General features: G+C 52.6%; 7 protein-coding genes across 7 annotated transcripts; 4 read left to right on the top strand and 3 right to left on the bottom strand.

Moving 5' to 3' along the window:
* Positions 1-45: 45 nt before the first annotated feature.
* Positions 46-1762, top strand: CKM354_000626100 (uncharacterized protein; the record flags this gene model as incomplete). Its single annotated transcript, XM_044801567.1, has 2 exons — positions 46-432; positions 494-1762. The coding sequence occupies 2 exons, from the start codon at positions 46-48 to the stop codon at positions 1760-1762; spliced, it is 1656 nt and encodes a 551-aa protein (XP_044657502.1).
* A 779-nt stretch (positions 1763-2541) lies between these two features.
* On the top strand, positions 2542-4334 carry CKM354_000626000 (uncharacterized protein; the record flags this gene model as incomplete). Its single annotated transcript, XM_044801566.1, has 3 exons — positions 2542-3281; positions 3337-3436; positions 3489-4334. The coding sequence occupies 3 exons, from the start codon at positions 2542-2544 to the stop codon at positions 4332-4334; spliced, it is 1686 nt and encodes a 561-aa protein (XP_044657501.1).
* Positions 4335-5719: 1385 nt separating this feature from the next.
* On the top strand, positions 5720-7512 carry CKM354_000625900 (uncharacterized protein; the record flags this gene model as incomplete). Its single annotated transcript, XM_044801565.1, has 3 exons — positions 5720-6083; positions 6134-7193; positions 7251-7512. 3 exons carry the CDS (start codon positions 5720-5722, stop codon positions 7510-7512), a joined length of 1686 nt encoding a protein of 561 aa, XP_044657500.1.
* A 133-nt stretch (positions 7513-7645) lies between these two features.
* On the bottom strand, positions 7646-8811 carry CKM354_000625800 (uncharacterized protein; the record flags this gene model as incomplete). Its single annotated transcript, XM_044801564.1, has 5 exons — positions 7646-7962; positions 8026-8119; positions 8173-8312; positions 8372-8509; positions 8568-8811. The coding sequence occupies 5 exons, from the start codon at positions 8809-8811 to the stop codon at positions 7646-7648; spliced, it is 933 nt and encodes a 310-aa protein (XP_044657499.1).
* A 1801-nt stretch (positions 8812-10612) lies between these two features.
* Positions 10613-11105, top strand: CKM354_000625700 (uncharacterized protein; the record flags this gene model as incomplete). Its single annotated transcript, XM_044801563.1, has 2 exons — positions 10613-10676; positions 10768-11105. 2 exons carry the CDS (start codon positions 10613-10615, stop codon positions 11103-11105), a joined length of 402 nt encoding a protein of 133 aa, XP_044657498.1.
* A 724-nt stretch (positions 11106-11829) lies between these two features.
* CKM354_000625600 (uncharacterized protein) lies at positions 11830-15044 on the bottom strand (the record flags this gene model as incomplete). The annotated part of the gene is made up of 2 exons (XM_044801562.1): positions 11830-11869; positions 11944-15044. The coding sequence occupies 2 exons, from the start codon at positions 15042-15044 to the stop codon at positions 11830-11832; spliced, it is 3141 nt and encodes a 1046-aa protein (XP_044657497.1).
* A 1279-nt stretch (positions 15045-16323) lies between these two features.
* On the bottom strand, positions 16324-18305 carry CKM354_000625500 (uncharacterized protein; the record flags this gene model as incomplete). Its single annotated transcript, XM_044801561.1, has 4 exons — positions 16324-16413; positions 16475-17629; positions 17692-17792; positions 17852-18305. 4 exons carry the CDS (start codon positions 18303-18305, stop codon positions 16324-16326), a joined length of 1800 nt encoding a protein of 599 aa, XP_044657496.1.
* Between the last annotated feature and the right edge of the window lie 263 nt (positions 18306-18568).

The raw sequence follows: 18568 nt of genomic DNA, 5'->3' as shown, positions 1-18568 counted from the left end.
CTTCTCGTCGAGCTGTCGACCTCGTCTCAACTTCATTCACGCACCATGTCTGGCATCGAAATCGCTGGTTTGGTACTTGCGACAATTCCACTGGCCATCTCTGGTCTTGAACACTACGCCGACGGCGTGGGAACGATCCGGAAGTTGAGCCACATTCGCGAGCACTTCCACTGTCTTCGGACTGACCTAGAGGTAGAGCAAGTGATATTTATGAACACCTTGGAGACTTTGCTGTCCGATATTCTTGGAGCACAAACCTGCAATCATCTGTTGACGCAGCTGGGAGGCTCGGGCTGGTATGACGCTGATGTGGATCGGCGACTTCGTCAAGGACTGCAACGCTCCTATGATGTATTTTTCAAGTCCGTACAGCGGATTGAGGAAGCTTTGCGCCACCTGATGGAAGCATTGCAGCTCGATGGAAACGGTAAGGTAAGTGGTGACCAAGATGTCTGTCGAAGAGACATGCTGTCAACCAGCTGACCACTCATAGGGCCCATTCTCCATGGAACGGAGATCCATCGCTGAAGGGCTGAAACGGCTGAAATTTGGCCTGAGAATGAAGAAATACCAGGAACAATTGGACGCCATTAAGAGTTGCAATGGCCGTCTCCTCAAGCTTGCAGCGCAGTCAAGTACTCTCAGCCGCCATCCAAGGCGCCCAGCACGTATCGTCTCCCACTATCAAGATCTGCGGAATCACGCCGTGAGCATATTTGAGACGTTGAGTGCGGGTCTGTCGAGATCTTGTAAAGAACAGCACAGGGTCAATTTGTGCATGAAGCCTTTTGCCGCACAATCTGATGACGAAGAACTGCACTTGGCCGACTCGCCGACATTCAAAGTGGTGTTTGAGCATTGTGGCGCAAATCGACCAGCAGGATCATCGGTATGGGACTTGGAGGAAACTGACATTCGAATGCTCAATCTTGTAGATCATCCAAACAACGGAGCGCAGTCTCTGCAGCGGTTGACGCGAACCCGCTCGGGCAAAGCTGCTCAGGCCCGACAATACAACAGTCCGCTGCATGAGATCATCGATGTCTGCACAGGTCTGAGCGGTCTGAAAGGCCTGCAGCAAGCAGCATGTCTTGGGTACATGGCTGACATCCAGAACAACTTTCAGCTGGGCTTGTTCTGGCCAAGTCGCCGCATGATTATTGGAGCGTCTCTGTCCGCGATCTCACTTGCCGATATCCTGGACAGTCCGCAACGGCTGTGGATGAGCGACTTGGACAAGCGAAATCTGGCTCTGTCGCTGGCATCCGGCATGTTGACGCTATCTGGCACAGCTTGGCTCTCAGACGGGCAATGGGGCAAGCGAGACATCACAGTGTTTCGGCAACCGAGTGGAGTGCTTTTGAGTCGCCCATTCGTGACGCAACAGCTTTACGGGCCTTCGCGAGTATCGCAGGCATACTTCGAGACTTGCAGTCTGATTCGAGATGAGGCGACCTTTGCTCTAGGCGTCCTGCTCATTGAGCTTTGCTTGGGCAATACTCTCGACAACCTTCGAGCGCCAGAGGATCTGACTCCAGATGGCGTGAAGCACAAGCTGTCAGACTTCCTTACCGCTGCGCGGTTGGTTGACGAAGTATATGGGATAGCGGGAAGCCATTGGGGTGATGTCGTTCGCCGCTGTGTCCATTGTGAGTTCGATCAGCGCAACGTCGGTCTTGCCAATGCGGAGTTTCGTCAAGCCGTATATGAAAGAGTGGTCGCTGTACTAGAGAAAGATGTACAAGATGCTCAATCTTGGTGAGATAGGTCGAATAGGAACGAGATGGTGAAATTGTAGTAGGAGGCAAGGAGATGGCCGCCGGAGTTCTTTCCGCCGAGAGAGACACACAGACCATGTCGGTGGCGTCACCGGGCTGCACCTCGGAAGTCAAGCAACAGTGCTTGATGAGCTTGGTAGAGCTTGATGTAAGACATCTACCCCAGGCTTTCACTACTCAAAATACACTGACACGTCTTACCCAACTGACAGTCGCTGACAATCAGGCCTCCGTTGACCCCTCTCCACTAAATATCGAGAGACAGACCGCGTAATCGCTGTTGTTGCCGGAGGTGTCCATGTGAGGAGGAATCACTTCCCAGTCGGAGCCCGTGTCCATCGCTGCCAACTCTGCAATCAGTTTCACCGTCCGCCAAAGGCAACAGCGACATCAATCAGCCCCCATAAAAGACTTCGAAACCTCCCCAGGGTACCCACGTGATTCGAGTTTTGAGTTTCAAGCTTTCGATCCGCCATCCTCAGCTAGCCGAGACCTCATCAAAACTCCACGCAACACCCTCTCCATCCCTCCTACTTTCCCTGTTCATCCGTCCGGACGCCGAAGCGGACCAACTAGCTGATCGATTGCGGTCCTCCTCGAAATTCAGTGCAGACCTCTCATGGAATTCGAGCCACTGTTCTTCTGCCTCCTACTCAAAGCCGTTCGCTGAGTGAACTGGACTTCCACTGGAAGGATTCGAAGGACACGACAGTGCGAATCGGAGAGATTCAGATTTTGATCCCGGCACCAGTTCCTTCCCACCATGTCTCCTCCTTCCATCGAGCGCGAGTCCACGGACGTTGCTGCTCTCGCCCTCCTCGGCAAGAAACAGGTCCTCGAACGCCGCTTCAGCTTCGCCACTCTTCTCGGCTTTGCTATTTGCGAGTTAATCACCTGGGAGACTGTCCTCGCACTGTTCAGCCAAGCGTTCCTGAATGGCGGACCTTCTGGCAATGTCTATGGCTTCATCATCGCTTGGTCGTCCACCGCATCCGTGTACACAGTCATATCTGAACTGGCGTCCATAGCCCCGATTGCTGGCGGCCAGTACTATTGGGTGTACATGCTCGCTCCTCCAGAGTACAAGGTCGTGTCCAGCTATGTGACGGGCTGGTTGACGACTTTGGCCTGGATTGCAACAGTTGCCACTGAGACGCTGTTTGGTGGGACGATTATACAAGGAGTGCTCATTCTGGATCATCCGGATTATGCTGAGAAGAGGTGGCACGGGACACTCTTGACGTGGGCTGTGATAGCGTTCTGCATTTTCATGAACATTGTGGTGCCACACTGGTTGCCCAAGTTCAATTTCGGAGTCATGATCTTTCACCTTTGCGGGTTCGTGGCGGTACTGGTGACATTGTGGGTGATGACGCCTTCATTGAAGTCGAACGAGTTCGTGTGGAGGACTTCGATGAACGAAGGTGGCTGGCCAACTCAAGGATTGTCGTATTGTGTAGGCTTCCTTGGCAATGTTGCAACATTTGTCGGAGCAGATGCTAGGTGAGTTTGAAGAGCAGGATCGATGCCTTCAGCTCTGATGCTTATATATCCACAGTGTACACATGGCAGAGGAAGTCGCAAACGCGGCGACTGCGATACCAAAGGCGATCCTGGGTGCCATGCTCATCAATGGTCTTGTCGGATTCGTAATGTTGGTAAGTAGTGCCCATTCGAGACAAAGGGTGAGACTTCTAATCATTGGCCTAGGTCACAATTCTGTACTGCCTGGGCGATACAGACTCGGTCCTCAATACCAAGACAGGCTTCCCGTTCATCCAGATCTTCCAGAACAGTGTGCGGAATGTGGGCGGGACGGTCGCCATGACCGCTATCGTCATTGCAGTGACCATTGCCTGTTCCAATGGCATCACAACAACCGCATCCAGAATGACCTGGTCTTTCGCCCGTGATCGTGGCCTGCCTTTCTCTCCTGCGCTATCTCGGTTAACGCTCAAGACGAAGATCCCATGGATAGCGGTGCTGGCTGTGACAGGAATTGCTGCTTTGTTGACGCTCATCTACATCGGCTCTGAGACAGCTTTCAATGATGTTGTGTCACTCACCATCACGGGCTTCTATGGCAGCTACTTGGTACCGGCATCATTGCTGCTTTACCACCGCATCAAAGGCAACATCGCACCTCATGGCAGTGATCAGGAAGACCTCTCTTCTTCATCGGCGCGCGATCTGGTACAAGACGGACGTATCGTCAAGTCCCCCACGACCTCGGACGAAAGCACAGATGGCAGCACTGTTGTCGCCGAGACTCGTCTTGTATGGGGTCCCTGGCACGTCCCTGGAATCTGGGGAATCTTGAACAACTTGTACGCGTGCTGTTACATGACCTTTGTCATCTTCTGGAGTGTCTGGCCTCCGACGTACAAAGTCACAGCATCGACCATGAACTATTCGGTCGTGATCACGGGTGGCGTGCTGATCTTGAGTGCGGCGTACTTTTATGCATATGCGAAGAAGCATTACAAGGGTCCGTTGATTGATGAAGAGATCGCGGCTCTGATGAGGATCAGATCTGTGGTGCCGGTCAGGACGTAGAGTCGTGAGGTGAAGTCGACGTACAAGAGAGTGGGCCTTGGCAACAGTACACATACATGGTTGGTTCCCATCGAACGAATGCAGTAGCCGTATACTTCGAAGTGAACTTCTTCCTCAGATTGTCCGTTGTTATGTGCTTCGCGTCGCGTGCTTGCTGTTGACATCCGCTCATTGAACTTTAGTGGGTCCCTTAGTCAATATTCGATGGGGTCGACAACAGTCATTTTCCACCTCTCTCCATCCGCTTCTTCTACTCTTCACATCAGCGGTCACCTCACAGCTTGAACTTTACCCGCATGCCGCTGAAATCAACCCCCTCCGAACATGCCTGACGCCGCCGTGGTACGAAGGCGAGCGCGCGCCATGAAGAGCTAAGGATATACGCGCTGAGCATGGCCGCTCGCAGCGCAGCACAGTACCAGACTTGCAAGAGCAGGATGCACCGCTGAGTAGGACATTGAGAGCCATCCCACGGTGGTGTGAAGAGCAGATACCTCGCTAAACGCGGTTGGTGAAGGTGATGACACCCAAGGCGCCAGATCATCGGCTGCTCCCCTTGTCGTCTCGATGGCATGAGCCTGCAAACCATCGCACCGGCAGCACGGCGCGGCTGCTACGAACGGACAGTAGACGCGTAGCCGCCGGAAGCAGGAGCGTTGAAATGATGATATGTGATACAGCAGCTCGGACAAGCCGCTTTGTCGGAAAAGGTCGAGGTGAACTGCTGCCATCCCAAGCTCTCGTTGAGTGCTTTCTATACTCCAACATTTCCTTCTACCACGACCTGCTGCCCAGTACCAGGAATGCGAAATACCATCCCATGTACTGATACACCGACATAGATGCGAACGGTATACGACGGCCTTTCCGACGACCGGATGAGATTCTGGAAACAGGCATTGTCGGCTCGTCGCTTATTGACAACATTCTGCCAAGTATCACGACATCGTCTTCCACGTGGAAAATCGTGGCACGCATGCCTTCGCGAACGCTCGGAATTCTCTAGCAGCACCTCAACAGGCACACTTTCTCCCCATTCTCGATGCATGTCCGCATCACTGCCCTGCCCGCCAAGTCGCCACTAGGCGATAAGAAGCACGAGCTCCTATCGCAGCGCACGCATTGTCTTTGTATTCGCCCAAAACTCCTTTGCCAATGCCATCGATCCCCTCCTCGTCTTTCTGGGCAAGACAAAGCTACTGCTCTTCTCATCGTTTGGCTGAATTGCGCAAGATGAAGTTTTTCCCTGGATGCTTGCCGATCGCGTCTTCGGTAGCGGCCAGCTCGTGCCAAACACGTGGGAATTTTATACATAATAAATCAGTAGCCCTTGTTTTGGGCCAAGGTAGGTCTCGCATCATCCTTTCTTCGACATCTCCGCGGCTATGGCGTCGCATTCGGATAAATTGTCGAGCCAGGTCGCTCCTACGGCTGGGCTCACTGCAAAGGATGTTCAGATTGGGACGGATTCTTTGCAGAACTCGACACCCTCATTGCGATCGGAGGATCTTGTCCAGGGAGACTATGGAAGCGACAGTCATCATGTCTTCTCCGAGCCGAAAGTTGCGGACTACTGGCGAGGCGTCTACGAGAAGGCCGAATATGAAGGCCGTCATCGTTTCGATCCAACCTTGACATGGAGTGCAGACGAAGAACTGAAGTTGAGGCGCAAAGTCGATTTTCGCATCATGTCCTGGTGCTGGGTTATGTTCATGGCACTTGACTTGAACAGAAGGAACATTAATCGAGGTACGTCCGGAAATTGAGGATTGTTGTAATGTCAGCTAACGACCATGCAGCCATCTCCGATAACATGCTCGAGGAGCTTGGTATGGACACGAACGATTTCAACACAGGTCAAACCATCTTTCTTGTCTCTTTCCTGGCCGCTGAACTGCCATCTGGACTCATTTCCAAAAAGCTTGGACCCGACATTTGGATTCCATTCATCATCCTCGGCTGGTCCATCACTTCGGCAGCGCAAGCCGGATTGACGAACAAGGCGGGATACTATGCTGTCAGATGCATCCTTGGGCTGCTCATGGGAGGCTTCATCCCGGACACTGTGCTGTACATCACCTACTGGTACAAGAGCAAGGAGCTCCCGATCCGGCTCTCATGGTTTTGGACCGTGCTCAGCACGTGCAATATTCTTGGATCCCTCTTGGCAGCTGGTATCCTCCAGATGCGCGGCCTTCAAGGCTGGAGTGGCTGGCAGTGGCTCTTCCTGATCGAGGGTTGCGTCACTGCGCTTGTTGGCATCTTTTCTTGGGGACTCATGCCCGCTTCTATCAGTCAGACCAAAGGCTGGGTTCGTGGAAAGAATGGCTGGTTCACTGAAAGAGAAGAGAAGATTCTGGTCAATCGCCTGCTGCGCGATGATCCTTCCAAGGGCGATATGAACAACCGACAAGCTGTTACACTCGACAGGCTGTGGAAGTGCATCAAGGATTACGATCTCTGGCCGTTGTACCTTGTCGGTCTGACGAACTACATCCCACCCAGTCCGCCGCAGAACTACCTGTCTTTCATCTTGCGACAAATGGGCTGGAGCACTTTCGAAGCCAATCTGCTCACCATCCCGTCGCAATTCATGTTTGGTGTGAACTTGCTCATCATCTCATGGGTATCGGAGAAATTCAACGAGAGGGCTTTCATTTCTTCGCTTTCGAACATCTGGATCTTCCCTTGGCTCGCGGCGATCGTGGCACTTGGCGGCTCGGCTTCGGACTGGATACGATACGCTTTGCTGACTGGCTTGCTGTCGTACCCATACTGCCACGCCATCGTCGTGTCGTGGAATAGCAGGAACTCCAACTCCGTTCGAACGAGAGCTGTTTCTGCTGCGCTGTACAATATGTAAGCCTCACCACCACCTTGATCACTGACTGCTGCCTTACTGACCTTGATTTTCAGGTTCGTCCAATCCGGCAACATCATCGGCGTCAACATCTACCGAGAAAACGATCGACCATATTACATCCGAGGCAATAGGATCCTGTTGGGTATCTGCTGCTTCAATATTGTGTTGCTATGGTTCGTCAAGTTCTACTATATTACGAGGAACAAGAGAAGGGAGGCAGCTTGGTCGAAGTTGACGGGCGAGGAAAAGGTGGATTATGTGAGGAATACGAAGGATGAGGGCGCGAAGAGGTTGGATTTTAGGTTCTCGCATTGAAGTCCTGGGAGCTGTGAGGGATGTGTAGGAAATAGATTGTATGAACAGAATGTTATGATAACGATATTTCGTTTCGGTCGTGTATATCGTGTCCTTCATATAAACGAACTTTCCTTTCAACCATCTACCCATCCTACCCATGATGATGCCCCTCCTCCCCACCCATCTCCATCACCTTATGATCCTTATTCCTCCTTTCTGGATACTCATCATAGAATCCCGGCAAAGTAGTAAGCTCCGCATCCGGCCCAGCAATGAAGGTATAATTCCTGACAGGTCCAGGCATTTGATTCGCGTATGCCCAGTCTCGAACTGCGTCAAAATTGTGGCATTTGTGTTCGCGTTCGAAGTCTGGGAGGATCCAGCCTTCGCGATCAATCCAGATTGAGGGGATGAATGTTACGTCGGAGAGACACATTAGGCGTTCGCGGATGGCGTCGAGGCAGTGGTCTGGGAGGATGTTAGTTTGGATGGTGGGGACAAAGTCGAAATTGGGGGAGGGAAGTGACGGACTTGTGTGGGCAACATGGACTGCGTGAGTTGCGTGCTCGTTGGTGTTTTCGAGGTACCATTCTCGGTTGTACCAGAGAGCTATTCTGAGTGTGTCCTGAGATCTGTGGTCAGTGGCGATACGCGGTTGTGAGATGTTGATGAGCTTACGAGACAGTGTAGATGATGCATTACATCGAGCGACACGATGTATGATTCTTGTCCGACTACTTCCTCCGGCATGATGACATGGCGGCTTTTGTCGAAGCCATATTTGTCACCCTCTGATACGGGAACAAGGAAATGGCCAGCTGCGAACAATTGTGTCAATATTGCCCAGTCGAAGTGCAGTGCTGTTGTGTTGGCTTACAATCTACTCCGAGAGCATCCCATCTTGCGTCTACATCGCCTTCTGAAGGATGTTGAGTGTACGGACTCGAGCTGTAGTTGAATGCGGGAAATGTCTCTGTATGGAATGATCTGTCGATCGTACGAATTGGTGAGTCTTCTATTCCCAGTTAGTACTGGAGGTCAAGCGCAAATGAGATGCCGCAGGCGAAACGCACTGCCATATTGCATGTCCTCACACGATCCAGTCTTCACTGCGAAGAATTGATCATAGCTGCGAATAGCTAGCACTGTGATGACGCTGGCCAGCACAGCGACCAAGACATCTCTCTTCACACTCCTGGCTGCGAATACAACTCGGCTTAGAATGGAGCCATGCCTTCGTTGTGTCTTCTCCTCAGAGATGAATGGGACAGACTCTAGGTCCGATTGAGAGCTGGTGTCGTGGTAGGTATAAGCCATGGTGTGAGTGATGTACGTCAAGAGGTCAATGAGCTGTGAGGGGTTATACAATACGGCATCAGCTATCAGATACAGCTCCAGGAACGGTGCCAGTCTGCCCGTCACTTGGTAGACGTGGTCTATGCAGCTAAGCTAGAGTGTCTTCTAGCAAGCTTAGGGTTCAAGTTTTAGTGCTGGTCAAGGAAGTGCCGTCGGCCATGTGCGATCTGAAATGTGTACTCGATCACGATATAGTGTTGCTTACAAGTGATTGATACGGTATCGGCCAGTCCTGCAGTGTTGAGGGAATGTCAACATGCCGCCTGATAGCATAATCAGTCCCGGAAATATGGCACGTCTGCCATTTCACAATTCCCTCATACACAACAGTCGAAGACGTGAAGACCCAACAGCATTTTTCAGTCCAGGTTGCATTGGTGATGTCTTTTCAGTGTGTCTGGAAGCTTCTGTTTTGAGCAACTTGCCGAGATGGTTCCGGATATGGCATTCAAATGCTCAAGACGTAATACGTCCTAGTCATGAGCGAGGCCAGTGCAGTATACAGTACCCCGCGATTTGCCCCTCATCACCTGCGACGTGCTGTGTCCGTTCTATCGCCGTGATTTCGCTGATCACGAAGCGTCGGTGAAGCGCTTGCTGAGGATGTCTCACATCTGTCTCGGGTAATATGTGGATTAGCGGGCGATCGATAACACGAACCTCATGCGTCTGTTGAGTTGCTGTGCAATTTCTGTGCTAGCACACGTACAGTGCAAAGCAATTACAATCGTGTTGTGCCGTCTGTGCGTTACGATTGAATGCAGAAGAATGCCAAGCACATCGGCCAAGAAAAGTGAATACAGGATCAATAGCAGTCCGACGATGCAGGAACTGTGGCCAATGGCGTTAGTGTGCCTGGGGTCTTTATCTTCATGCATAGCTAATGCACCTCGCTGCACTGGAGGCCGAACCCTGGGCGTCGGTAGTTGCTAACAGCTGAAGCCACCAATGAACATTAACTGTGAGCAGCTGACAATCAACGTCGCCTCTGCATCGGCCGTACATGCTGTAAGATTTCTGTACCAGCGGCGAGCTTGTTGCATTGATAGCGTATACCGCTACAGCTCCAACGATCAGAAGCGGTTGACTCATGGCCAGGTTGGTCAAGTGAGACCACGTTATCACGCCTTCTCTCGTCTCCTCAGCCATATTTACGTGATTGCGGAGGGACATCAGGAATGGTGACGCCTTTTTCCCAGCCTGGGACTAAGAGTCGAGGCTGACGCCCTCGGAGTCATTCGCTCGCGAAAGCCCATGTCCAATCGATTCAACACCCAACGAAGTGGACATGGACAGACTGGACCCAGTCGGCGAGTGACCTGTCTCCATCAATAAGATACTCGCATTGCTGCAACACATCCGAGGCTTGCATATCCTGTACGATCGAGTGTCCATTAGAGTCGACTGCGGCCATCTGAGACCGCTCTAGTGTGGACCCACGTCTGGCTTGACTCAGAAGTGGCAAGCACCATACCCCTCGTTGATAGTCTGCATAATTCTATGCCATTGACCGCAGTGTGCAGTGCATGTGACAGACTAGTCCTATACCATGCTCGAAGAGGCAGGTTGCTGTGTTCCAGTACATTCACTTGTCAGCGCTAGTCTTGCCCACGAGAAGGAAGCCGGGCGGTCGCGACCAAGGCATTGGGACTTATAAGAAGCGGGCTTCCTCCTCGACTTCTCCAAGGCATTGACATCAGACCTCAAAACACTCCTCTCCGCAAGACATTCAAGGACAATCGTTGAGTCTGCCACCGCCAAGATGAAGAGCCCTTTGACCATTGCTGTCGCAGCTCTTGCCACTGTTGCTGTGGCCTTCCCAACTGGTACGTACTGAATGGAATACTTCTGAGCATTATTTCGACTTGATGTCAGCGGTATTGCTCACCACACGGTATGCTGATGAATGTATCGCAGGTGATTTGCTGCTAAGGGAACCGGCTGGTCTGGAGACACGCAGCGAGAATCCTCCTCGTGAGGCCCAATACAAGCGCAGCGAGAGTTCACCAAGGTGGGCCCAAGAGAGACCCCCACGGGAAGCACAGTACAAGCGAAGCGAGAACTCAGCAAGATATGCCCAAGAGAGGCCCCCACGGGAAGCGCAGTACAAACGCAGCGAGAACCCACCAAGAGAAGCCCAGTACAAGCGCAGTGAGAATCCTCCAAGGGAGGCGCAGTACAAGCGCAGTGAGAACCCTCCTCGCGAGGCGCAGTATAAGCGCAGCGAGAACCCGCCAAGAGAGGCCCAGTATTAGAGGTCATCGCCTGACAAGAGGACTGATGATAAAAGGACGGACGATCGAACTAGACTTCGACCTCGGGGAGTCGACCAGAGTTCTCGTCAACGAAGCCCTTTGAATCTGGCAGAATAGAGGCAGAAGGAGAATCGTGATCTCCCACTTTGGACTCCGACGTGGTTGAAGGACTTATGATTTCATGTATCGAATGAGTTGAAGATAGTCCATGGCAATTTGCAATTCGTGAACAATTTTTGAATGTGCCCTCCTGCTGGCCTCGGAATCCAAGGTCCCCGCCTCTCAGCCCTCAACCACCTGAACCGCAACTTTGCCTCGACAGATCAGTATATGCTTTTTCAGATAGTCCTTTCGATGCGGCCAATCGCACCGTGGACAAGGTGCATACATTTGGGGATTCTTGCTGTGTGCCGCTTGATGGCGATCGCACAGATCTTTGCGACGAAAGCTTCGGTCACACTGTGTGCAGGAGAATTCCTGCCTGAATGTAGGAGCCGTGTGCTTCGTACGTCTGTGCCGACTCAGAGCTGATGCATTGCAGAATTGCCTTTGACATTTTCTGCACACGTGTTGTGAGCTCAATCCACCCAGCTCGATGATATCTTTGCGAGAGGGCATAGCTCTGGGCTGTGGAGATCTGTTGGACGTCCAAGATGTCGAAGGGTCCTGACGAGAGTCTGAGGAGGCGTAGCAGATATTGGGCGATTCGAAAGCCGGATGCACGTCATTCGAGCCTGCCTCCCAAAGTCGTACTGCCGGGCCACCTGGTATTTCAGCTGGCGTTTTTTGGTTGAGTTGTGTCGTTTTCTCTTGTTGTACACGGCGAAATATAGCGCACAAGAACCTTAAGGCTTCTGATTGCTTGCCGCTAGACATCGTGATGTCTCCAGGCATTCCGAAATGGCTTGCGCTCGGCACAGTTGCCTTGTGGATGCTTGGGATAGCCGAACGGTAGCCCATATCGCGAGGCCGATTGTGTCGTTGCAGCATCATGCACTCGATTCCTTCAACGACTGCGCCATGCCCATTAGCTTGCGCCAATCTCTGTGCATTCCGAAGCTCGTCATCAGGTATCTCGGCTCGAGACGCAAGGTATTTGATCATGTCGAATCTTCCCCAGTCAGCTGCCGACGCAAACGCCGTCTGTCCGCCGATCACAGCACCGGGAGCACAAATATCAGCGCCACGCTCAATCAGTAATTCAGCAAGGCCGATGTATCCGAGCTTAGCAGCGAGCTGAAGCGCGGTAGTTCCATGTCGCACTGCTGGAGCCGCGTTGACGTCGGCCCCATGCAATAACAGCATCTCAACGAGCGTCAAAGAACCGGATTCGGCAGCCTGCTGTAGCGGTGTCTTTCGGCAGCCTCTTGATGCAGACATATTGGCATCCGCTCCAAAGTCAATCAACAATTGGACGATGTCCTCCTTCCCAAGACGGATAGCTTCCAGTAGGGCCGAAGTAACGATTCGTTCACCTGTATCCTTCGAGGGACCATGGCGGTCGCGTTGACTCCTGGTGCTTGCTTCCAATTCATGCTGCGAACACAAAGTGTTGGGATTAGCGCCCGCTTCCAGCACTGCCCGAGAGAGTTCGAACGCTGCGCTTCCGTTGAATTCGATGGCGGCCAGTAGCGGACGGATAAGCCAGTCCAGTTGGATCCCAGAAGATGACATCCGGGCATTATCACGTGGCAGAAAAGGACTCAGTAGATCAGATTTTCCATACCGTACCAGAGATTCCAGTATTTCAAGTCGTTGGCCTTGGTCGTAATGTAGATCATCTTTCACGGCGCGACCGTACAAGACACTGATCACACGTTCGTTGCCTAAAGTTACGGCATCCTCGAGTGCTTTCACATCCATAGGAAACGTGTTATACACGAGTATCAGCTCGACCAAGTCCACATCTTGGGCCATCACGGCGCCGCGCAGGGCATGCGAGCCAATCAAAGCACCCATGCCAAGCAACTCTCTTGCGAGTTGCATATGTCCCTCCTCTACTGCAACATCAAAAGCTCCGCGGGAACTGTAGCCGGCTGCAATCAACATCTTCATCAAAGAAGAATTCCCAGCTTGAATTGCATATTGTACAGCAGTCATCTGGTAGAAGTCCAACCCATCTGAAGCGCCGTGATCGATCAAGGCCCCGATCGATGCAAGGTCCTCTGATTGGATCGCCATTCCCAGTGCGCTCCGAGTGAAAAATGTGCTGTCGTCGAATGTTACACGGGTGTTGCTGGCACAGGCATTTGCTTCGAGGAGGTGTCTTACCACTCTCGTTCGTTTCTGGTGACACGCCTCCAGTAAAGCGATATTGGTAATTTGCTGGCGCTGGGCGGCGTTGATGTGCACAGGCTTTTCCGAATCGAGAAGAACGCGCACTCTTTCGAGATCCCCTATCGCAGCTGCAGCTCTCACCATGGCTCGGTAGCTCTCGAAATCGAGATCGCTAACTGCGAGGGATGGAAAAGACATGAGGAGAGTCGTGTTCTGCAGGTAGATAGCTTCTGCAAGAGGAGTCGAACTCAGTAGCGATGAGTATCCATACAACTTGGCGCGTGAGGGGCGCATCAAGTATTGTGCTACCTCGACTTGGTTGGCAGCTATTGCTACGCTGAGTGTCTCTGAGCTGCAGACTGCACCAAGGTCAAGAAGCCGGCAGACAAGTTCCAGGTGTCCACGAGCAGCGCAGATATCCAGAATGAATTGAAGCCTAGTGCGGGTGGTTAGAGGCCGTTGTGATCCAAGAGGAAACTGGAGCGGAGATCTCCAGGCAAGCTGTGGCGGACAGAATTGGAACCGAGGTGGCATACCACCTGGAGGCTGATCGCAGTGACCAAAATTGCATGCCCAACTACACATGTAATCGATGAGCCGGTGCAGTACAGCCTGCTCCAGATTATCGAAAGCAACATGAAAGAATCCGCTGTCCATCCAACTGCACTGGTTGGCCGAGTTGATGAGCCGGCTGACCAGAAGATCCACAGTGCTGTCATGGTCGGGTAAGGCCATCTGGTGCAACAGATATTCGCACGGCCAGCCATCTTTCACAGGTTGAACCCGGGCACCACATTCAATGAGGTGACTGATCAAATTAGGGTTGTAACCAGGGGGACTCCACCATTCGTCATTGAGAAGTCTTGGACATAGTGCGCATTCCAGACTGCCGCGAACCCGTGCTTCAGCCGCGATGGAGCGTCCTTTCATCGATGCATTCTCCCCAATGACGCGCACTTTATTGCTGCACAAGCGTGTGCGATAACCATCCAGATCAGCTCCGTTGTCGATAAGTAGTTCCACGAGCGCAAGGTTCTGACAATGGGCCGCGAACTCCAACGCCGTAAAAGGAACACCACTGCTTTCCTCGATAACCACCACATCGTTGACTCTGAGACTGCACTCCGGCCACGAGAGAATCTGCCTGACGACTCCGACGTTGCCAGTCCCTACCGCCGCTTTGAAGAAGGTCTCCGCTATTGGCCGCATCGAAATAACATTGCTGAACAGCGTCGGACCAAGGTGTGTGTTTTCGTAGGCTCGAAAGAGGTTTGCTGATAAGCTTTCAAAGTACTGCAAGATTGATACATTCGCCGACGCTCGCCCTTGTTGATCATCCATGCCCGCTAGGTTGTTGGAAGCCGCATAGATGAGTAGCTTAAGGCGGGTCGCACTGCATTGTGCCGTCATCATCGGACCGGTGATAGCAGGGATTTCTGCGCTGGGCAGCACTGCCCGTAGTCGCCACGTTTCTGCTTGACTCAAGCCGTCGATCGACTGTAAGCTGGCGAACATACTGTCGGGTGGTACCAGAGTCTTGAACAAGTCGCATAAATGCGTGAATGGCAAGCAGTCTTTCGTCTGCGGCGCTGCTGGAGACCGAGAGTTGTAGATACCGCCTCCTGCATCGCCACGCTCTCGCGGAGGGAGTTGCGGCTCCATACCCAGACGGCAAGGGCATCCGCTGCCCTAGATGGAATTCCGACGCAGCAGTATGAGGTCGAGAAGACACCATCAAATTGAAGACGGATCTGATCCCTTGGAAAGATGGTATTCTCGTCGCCGAACAGCACAATGCTTATCATGATTGAGGGCGCATGGTAGAAGGCTGGCGGTGCCGCCTAGCTTGGATCGGTGTGTGCATGTGCCCAGCGCGAAACGACGTACCATTGGACTGGCAGGCGTGGCCGAGTGCCGAGGCCAGCAGTGCCCCAGTGCCCTGTGTCGCAGTAAGCATTGCCGGATGGATCACAATGCAGATCGCAGAGGCAGTTGCCGGGTCTTGAAGATTGCCACGTCGTATAGCATCATCCAGGCAGCTCATCGGAGCAGATTCCGAAGCTCTTTGAGGGCTATGCAGTGTGGATGCAGAGGGCGGCAAGGAGGGCCCCTCGGTCATCGTTGCAGGCAACCACACTTGCCGGATGCAGGTGGCGTGAACGTCTTCGTCGGAGATATAATCGCGTCCTGATTCTTCCAAGCTCTCAGGCACAATCGCTGGCAGGTCATTTTGAGCTCGTTGCGAGACCGCTAAGCCTACAGACGCAGTCCACGATGAGCGGTCCTCTCGCTCGCGGCATCTGCCAAGCTGGTGTCACGCGGTGACGTGGAGGGCGGCCTCCCCGGTGCCATGCTTTGATTCGCTCATCAGCTACCAGCTTCACGCTTCGAGCTGCGCTGAGCCGCCGGGCTGTAAGAATGGTCATGTGGTGGCGAACAAGTCTGGGTCCGTTCCCCGATAAGCGTGCTGCACAAGGAGGAGGAGGAGGGAGACGTGAAGTCGGTGAAGTTCGGCCGTTGCCATACAGAGAGTGGCGCCGGAGCCGGCAAAACCATGATCCGGCTTCCCTTCATCGTTCTTTGCCGCTGGCTAACCGGCGAGCACTTTGCTAGTAATAGCGCATGACCTCTCACGACATCTGGCTGGAGATTATGCCGCCCTCGATCCTCAGTTCGGATTGGCAGTCCCAGCTGTCGACAATTCCCTAAATGCCGATACGCGTCCATGCTGTGACAGACTCGCCGCGATCTTCTCAACCAAAATCGACGGCGATGACCAGATGAAGAAGTCCACATTACGACTTGGAACGCTCGATCGGAGATAATGCGATCGCCTACATCCACTGAGTCACGGTTGAGCTTGAGCAAAGGCATCATGTCGCAAGTCAAGTGAAAAATCAGATTGAGTTGTTGGGACTTCAGGGCGGGGCTACAACTGCTCTCACTCTAACTGGAATTTCCTCGCAGCATCTAGTCCAGTACACTTTACCACCTCGAAGTGTAGAGCATTTGGCACTTCTACGAAAATGTCCTAGACCGAGAGAATACACGTGTTAGCTCTTCACGAGGATACACACGAAAGAAAGACTTACGTCAGTAGCATTGAGGTTGAATCCCAGGCGCAAGAGGGCTTTATACGACACCATCGGACGCGTAAAGTAGGCATGCATCCTAGAAGCTGCCTCGAATTCCATGTTCGATGCGAAGAAGTCGTCAAGCTGATCCCGTACCAATGTCCATGCGGTGACTGGATTCAGCTTGAGATGGCCGATCATTGACTGCAGCTGCTCATTAAACACGGTATGCTGCAGCTGGTCCCAAGCTTCTTCTTCCCTATCAGCAGGTATCCAGCACCCAGGCTTCATGGTGTCCAGATAGTGGCCACGGCGGTTCAAGGTAGGCATGTGAATCTTGCAGCTGCCAAAATCGCGAAAGCAGAATCCAACGATGGCGCGGGTTGCAATATCAACTCGTATGAGAGTGTTCTGACCGTGAGCTTCAAGACCGATGCCGGATCGCAAGGCTGGAATGAGGACAGCATGGAGGAGTTTGGAAGAGAACTGTTTGAACCAGGCGAGCTTCGAGTCTGGCGTTCTCAGATTGAACAATAGTGCTGCGATGCATTCGAAATGGTGGTGTGGGACCTGACGCAATGCGGATACGACGATGAGAGTTTGACCGAGAGCTTTCGCGCGTGGCTCGAGATTCTGGCGGAGCATACAGGACAAATGACGGGCAATCTTGGCATCCTTCTGTGATCCAGTCACTCCGGCGACCTCCTGACAGATCCATGTGTCGTCTGCTACAGCGTCTGCAATGACATTCGATAGTTCCTGGCTCATACCCACCGTATGAGGGGTGATAGTCCGTAGATTGGATCCGATAGTGTAAGAAAGGGCAAATTTGATGTGGAAGTCAAAATCGAAATGATCCGGCATCTGGACTGTGCGAAGTGAGGTTTGTGCTGACGCGAAAAATGCGTCGCGTCGAAGCACGCGGGCTGTCGGGAAGAAGCCTTGAATGGCAGGTAGCTGTCTGCTGAGGCACGGAATGGTGAGCTCGTTTTGTTGAGTCGGAGGCAGCTGTAGTTCAGACAATAGCTTGTTGAGGATAGAGCATAGAGGTCCAGTGATTTTAGTCTTGGAGCGATCGATGGCTATCAGTGAGATGCCCGGATGAAGGAGGCTTATTGCTTCCGAAGGTTCCAAGTACTCGGCACCGTGGTGCGCCAATATTGAACGGCCTATCTGTAGTCCAGTCGTGAAGTAAGCGTCGAGCCACGAATTTGGATTCTCTATTCCACACGCACCGGATTGACGGGGTGGCCAACGACCACTGCTTGCTCCCATTCGATTATCGGCGATTCGATGGTGGGAATGAGTCTGTTCTCGCCCCATTGTAGCCATGTCACTAGTAAACAGATGTCAGCGCAAATTCCTCCCCATGACAAGTACGCAGGGCGAACATACCCATGTCACTGAATGCAGAGTCCAGCTGTTTCAAAATCACCTCCCAGTCTCCTTCTATCTCTGCAGCACCGAACAAAGACATCTCACGGGCCCTGACCGCAATTTCCCGTGGATGATGTGCCTGAAACCATCCCGAAGGCTCATCGCGAATCCAAATGGGAAACACGAAGTCGGCGGGGTGCCACAGTCTCGCACCTGAAGCATGTGATTTTGATGTTACCACCCAAAGCTCTTGTTGTTCATGGCCAGCGATACCGTGTACGCGAATTCCGGAGGCTCCATGCGATAATTCCAATATGGGGCATTTGCATGGTGACGCCTTCAGGAAGCCTTCATTGATAAGGGAAGCTATCAAGCGTGAGCTCACTTCATAACCGGCTCGAACTTTTGTCGGCAGATCGTGTGCCTGCTGGAAGACCATATCGTTCGAGTCCATGAAGCTGGAATGTGGCATTATGGAATCGCTGGGGCAATGTAATCGGAGGATGAGATAAGATAAGATGGCGATGCTATGCCCCATCAATGACATGCCGCAATTTATGTTGGTAGCTCCAGCTAAGGGAGTGTGGTAGCACCTCGACAAAACCATCTGCCCCACGCATTCCTTGCTGGCATTCAAAAAATACCGCAAAACTCTCTCGGAGCCCATGTAGGTCTGGCAGCTTAAAGGCGGGACATGATGAGCTGGGCGGTGGTATGAGGGATCGCTGTGATCAC

This window comes from Cercospora kikuchii, assembly GCF_019650295.1.
Source record: "Cercospora kikuchii DNA, contig_00004, whole genome shotgun sequence".
NCBI lineage: Eukaryota > Fungi > Ascomycota > Dothideomycetes > Mycosphaerellales > Mycosphaerellaceae > Cercospora > Cercospora kikuchii.
Note: the sequence above shows the minus strand (reverse complement) of the source record. Positions and strands in the feature narration are given on the sequence as shown.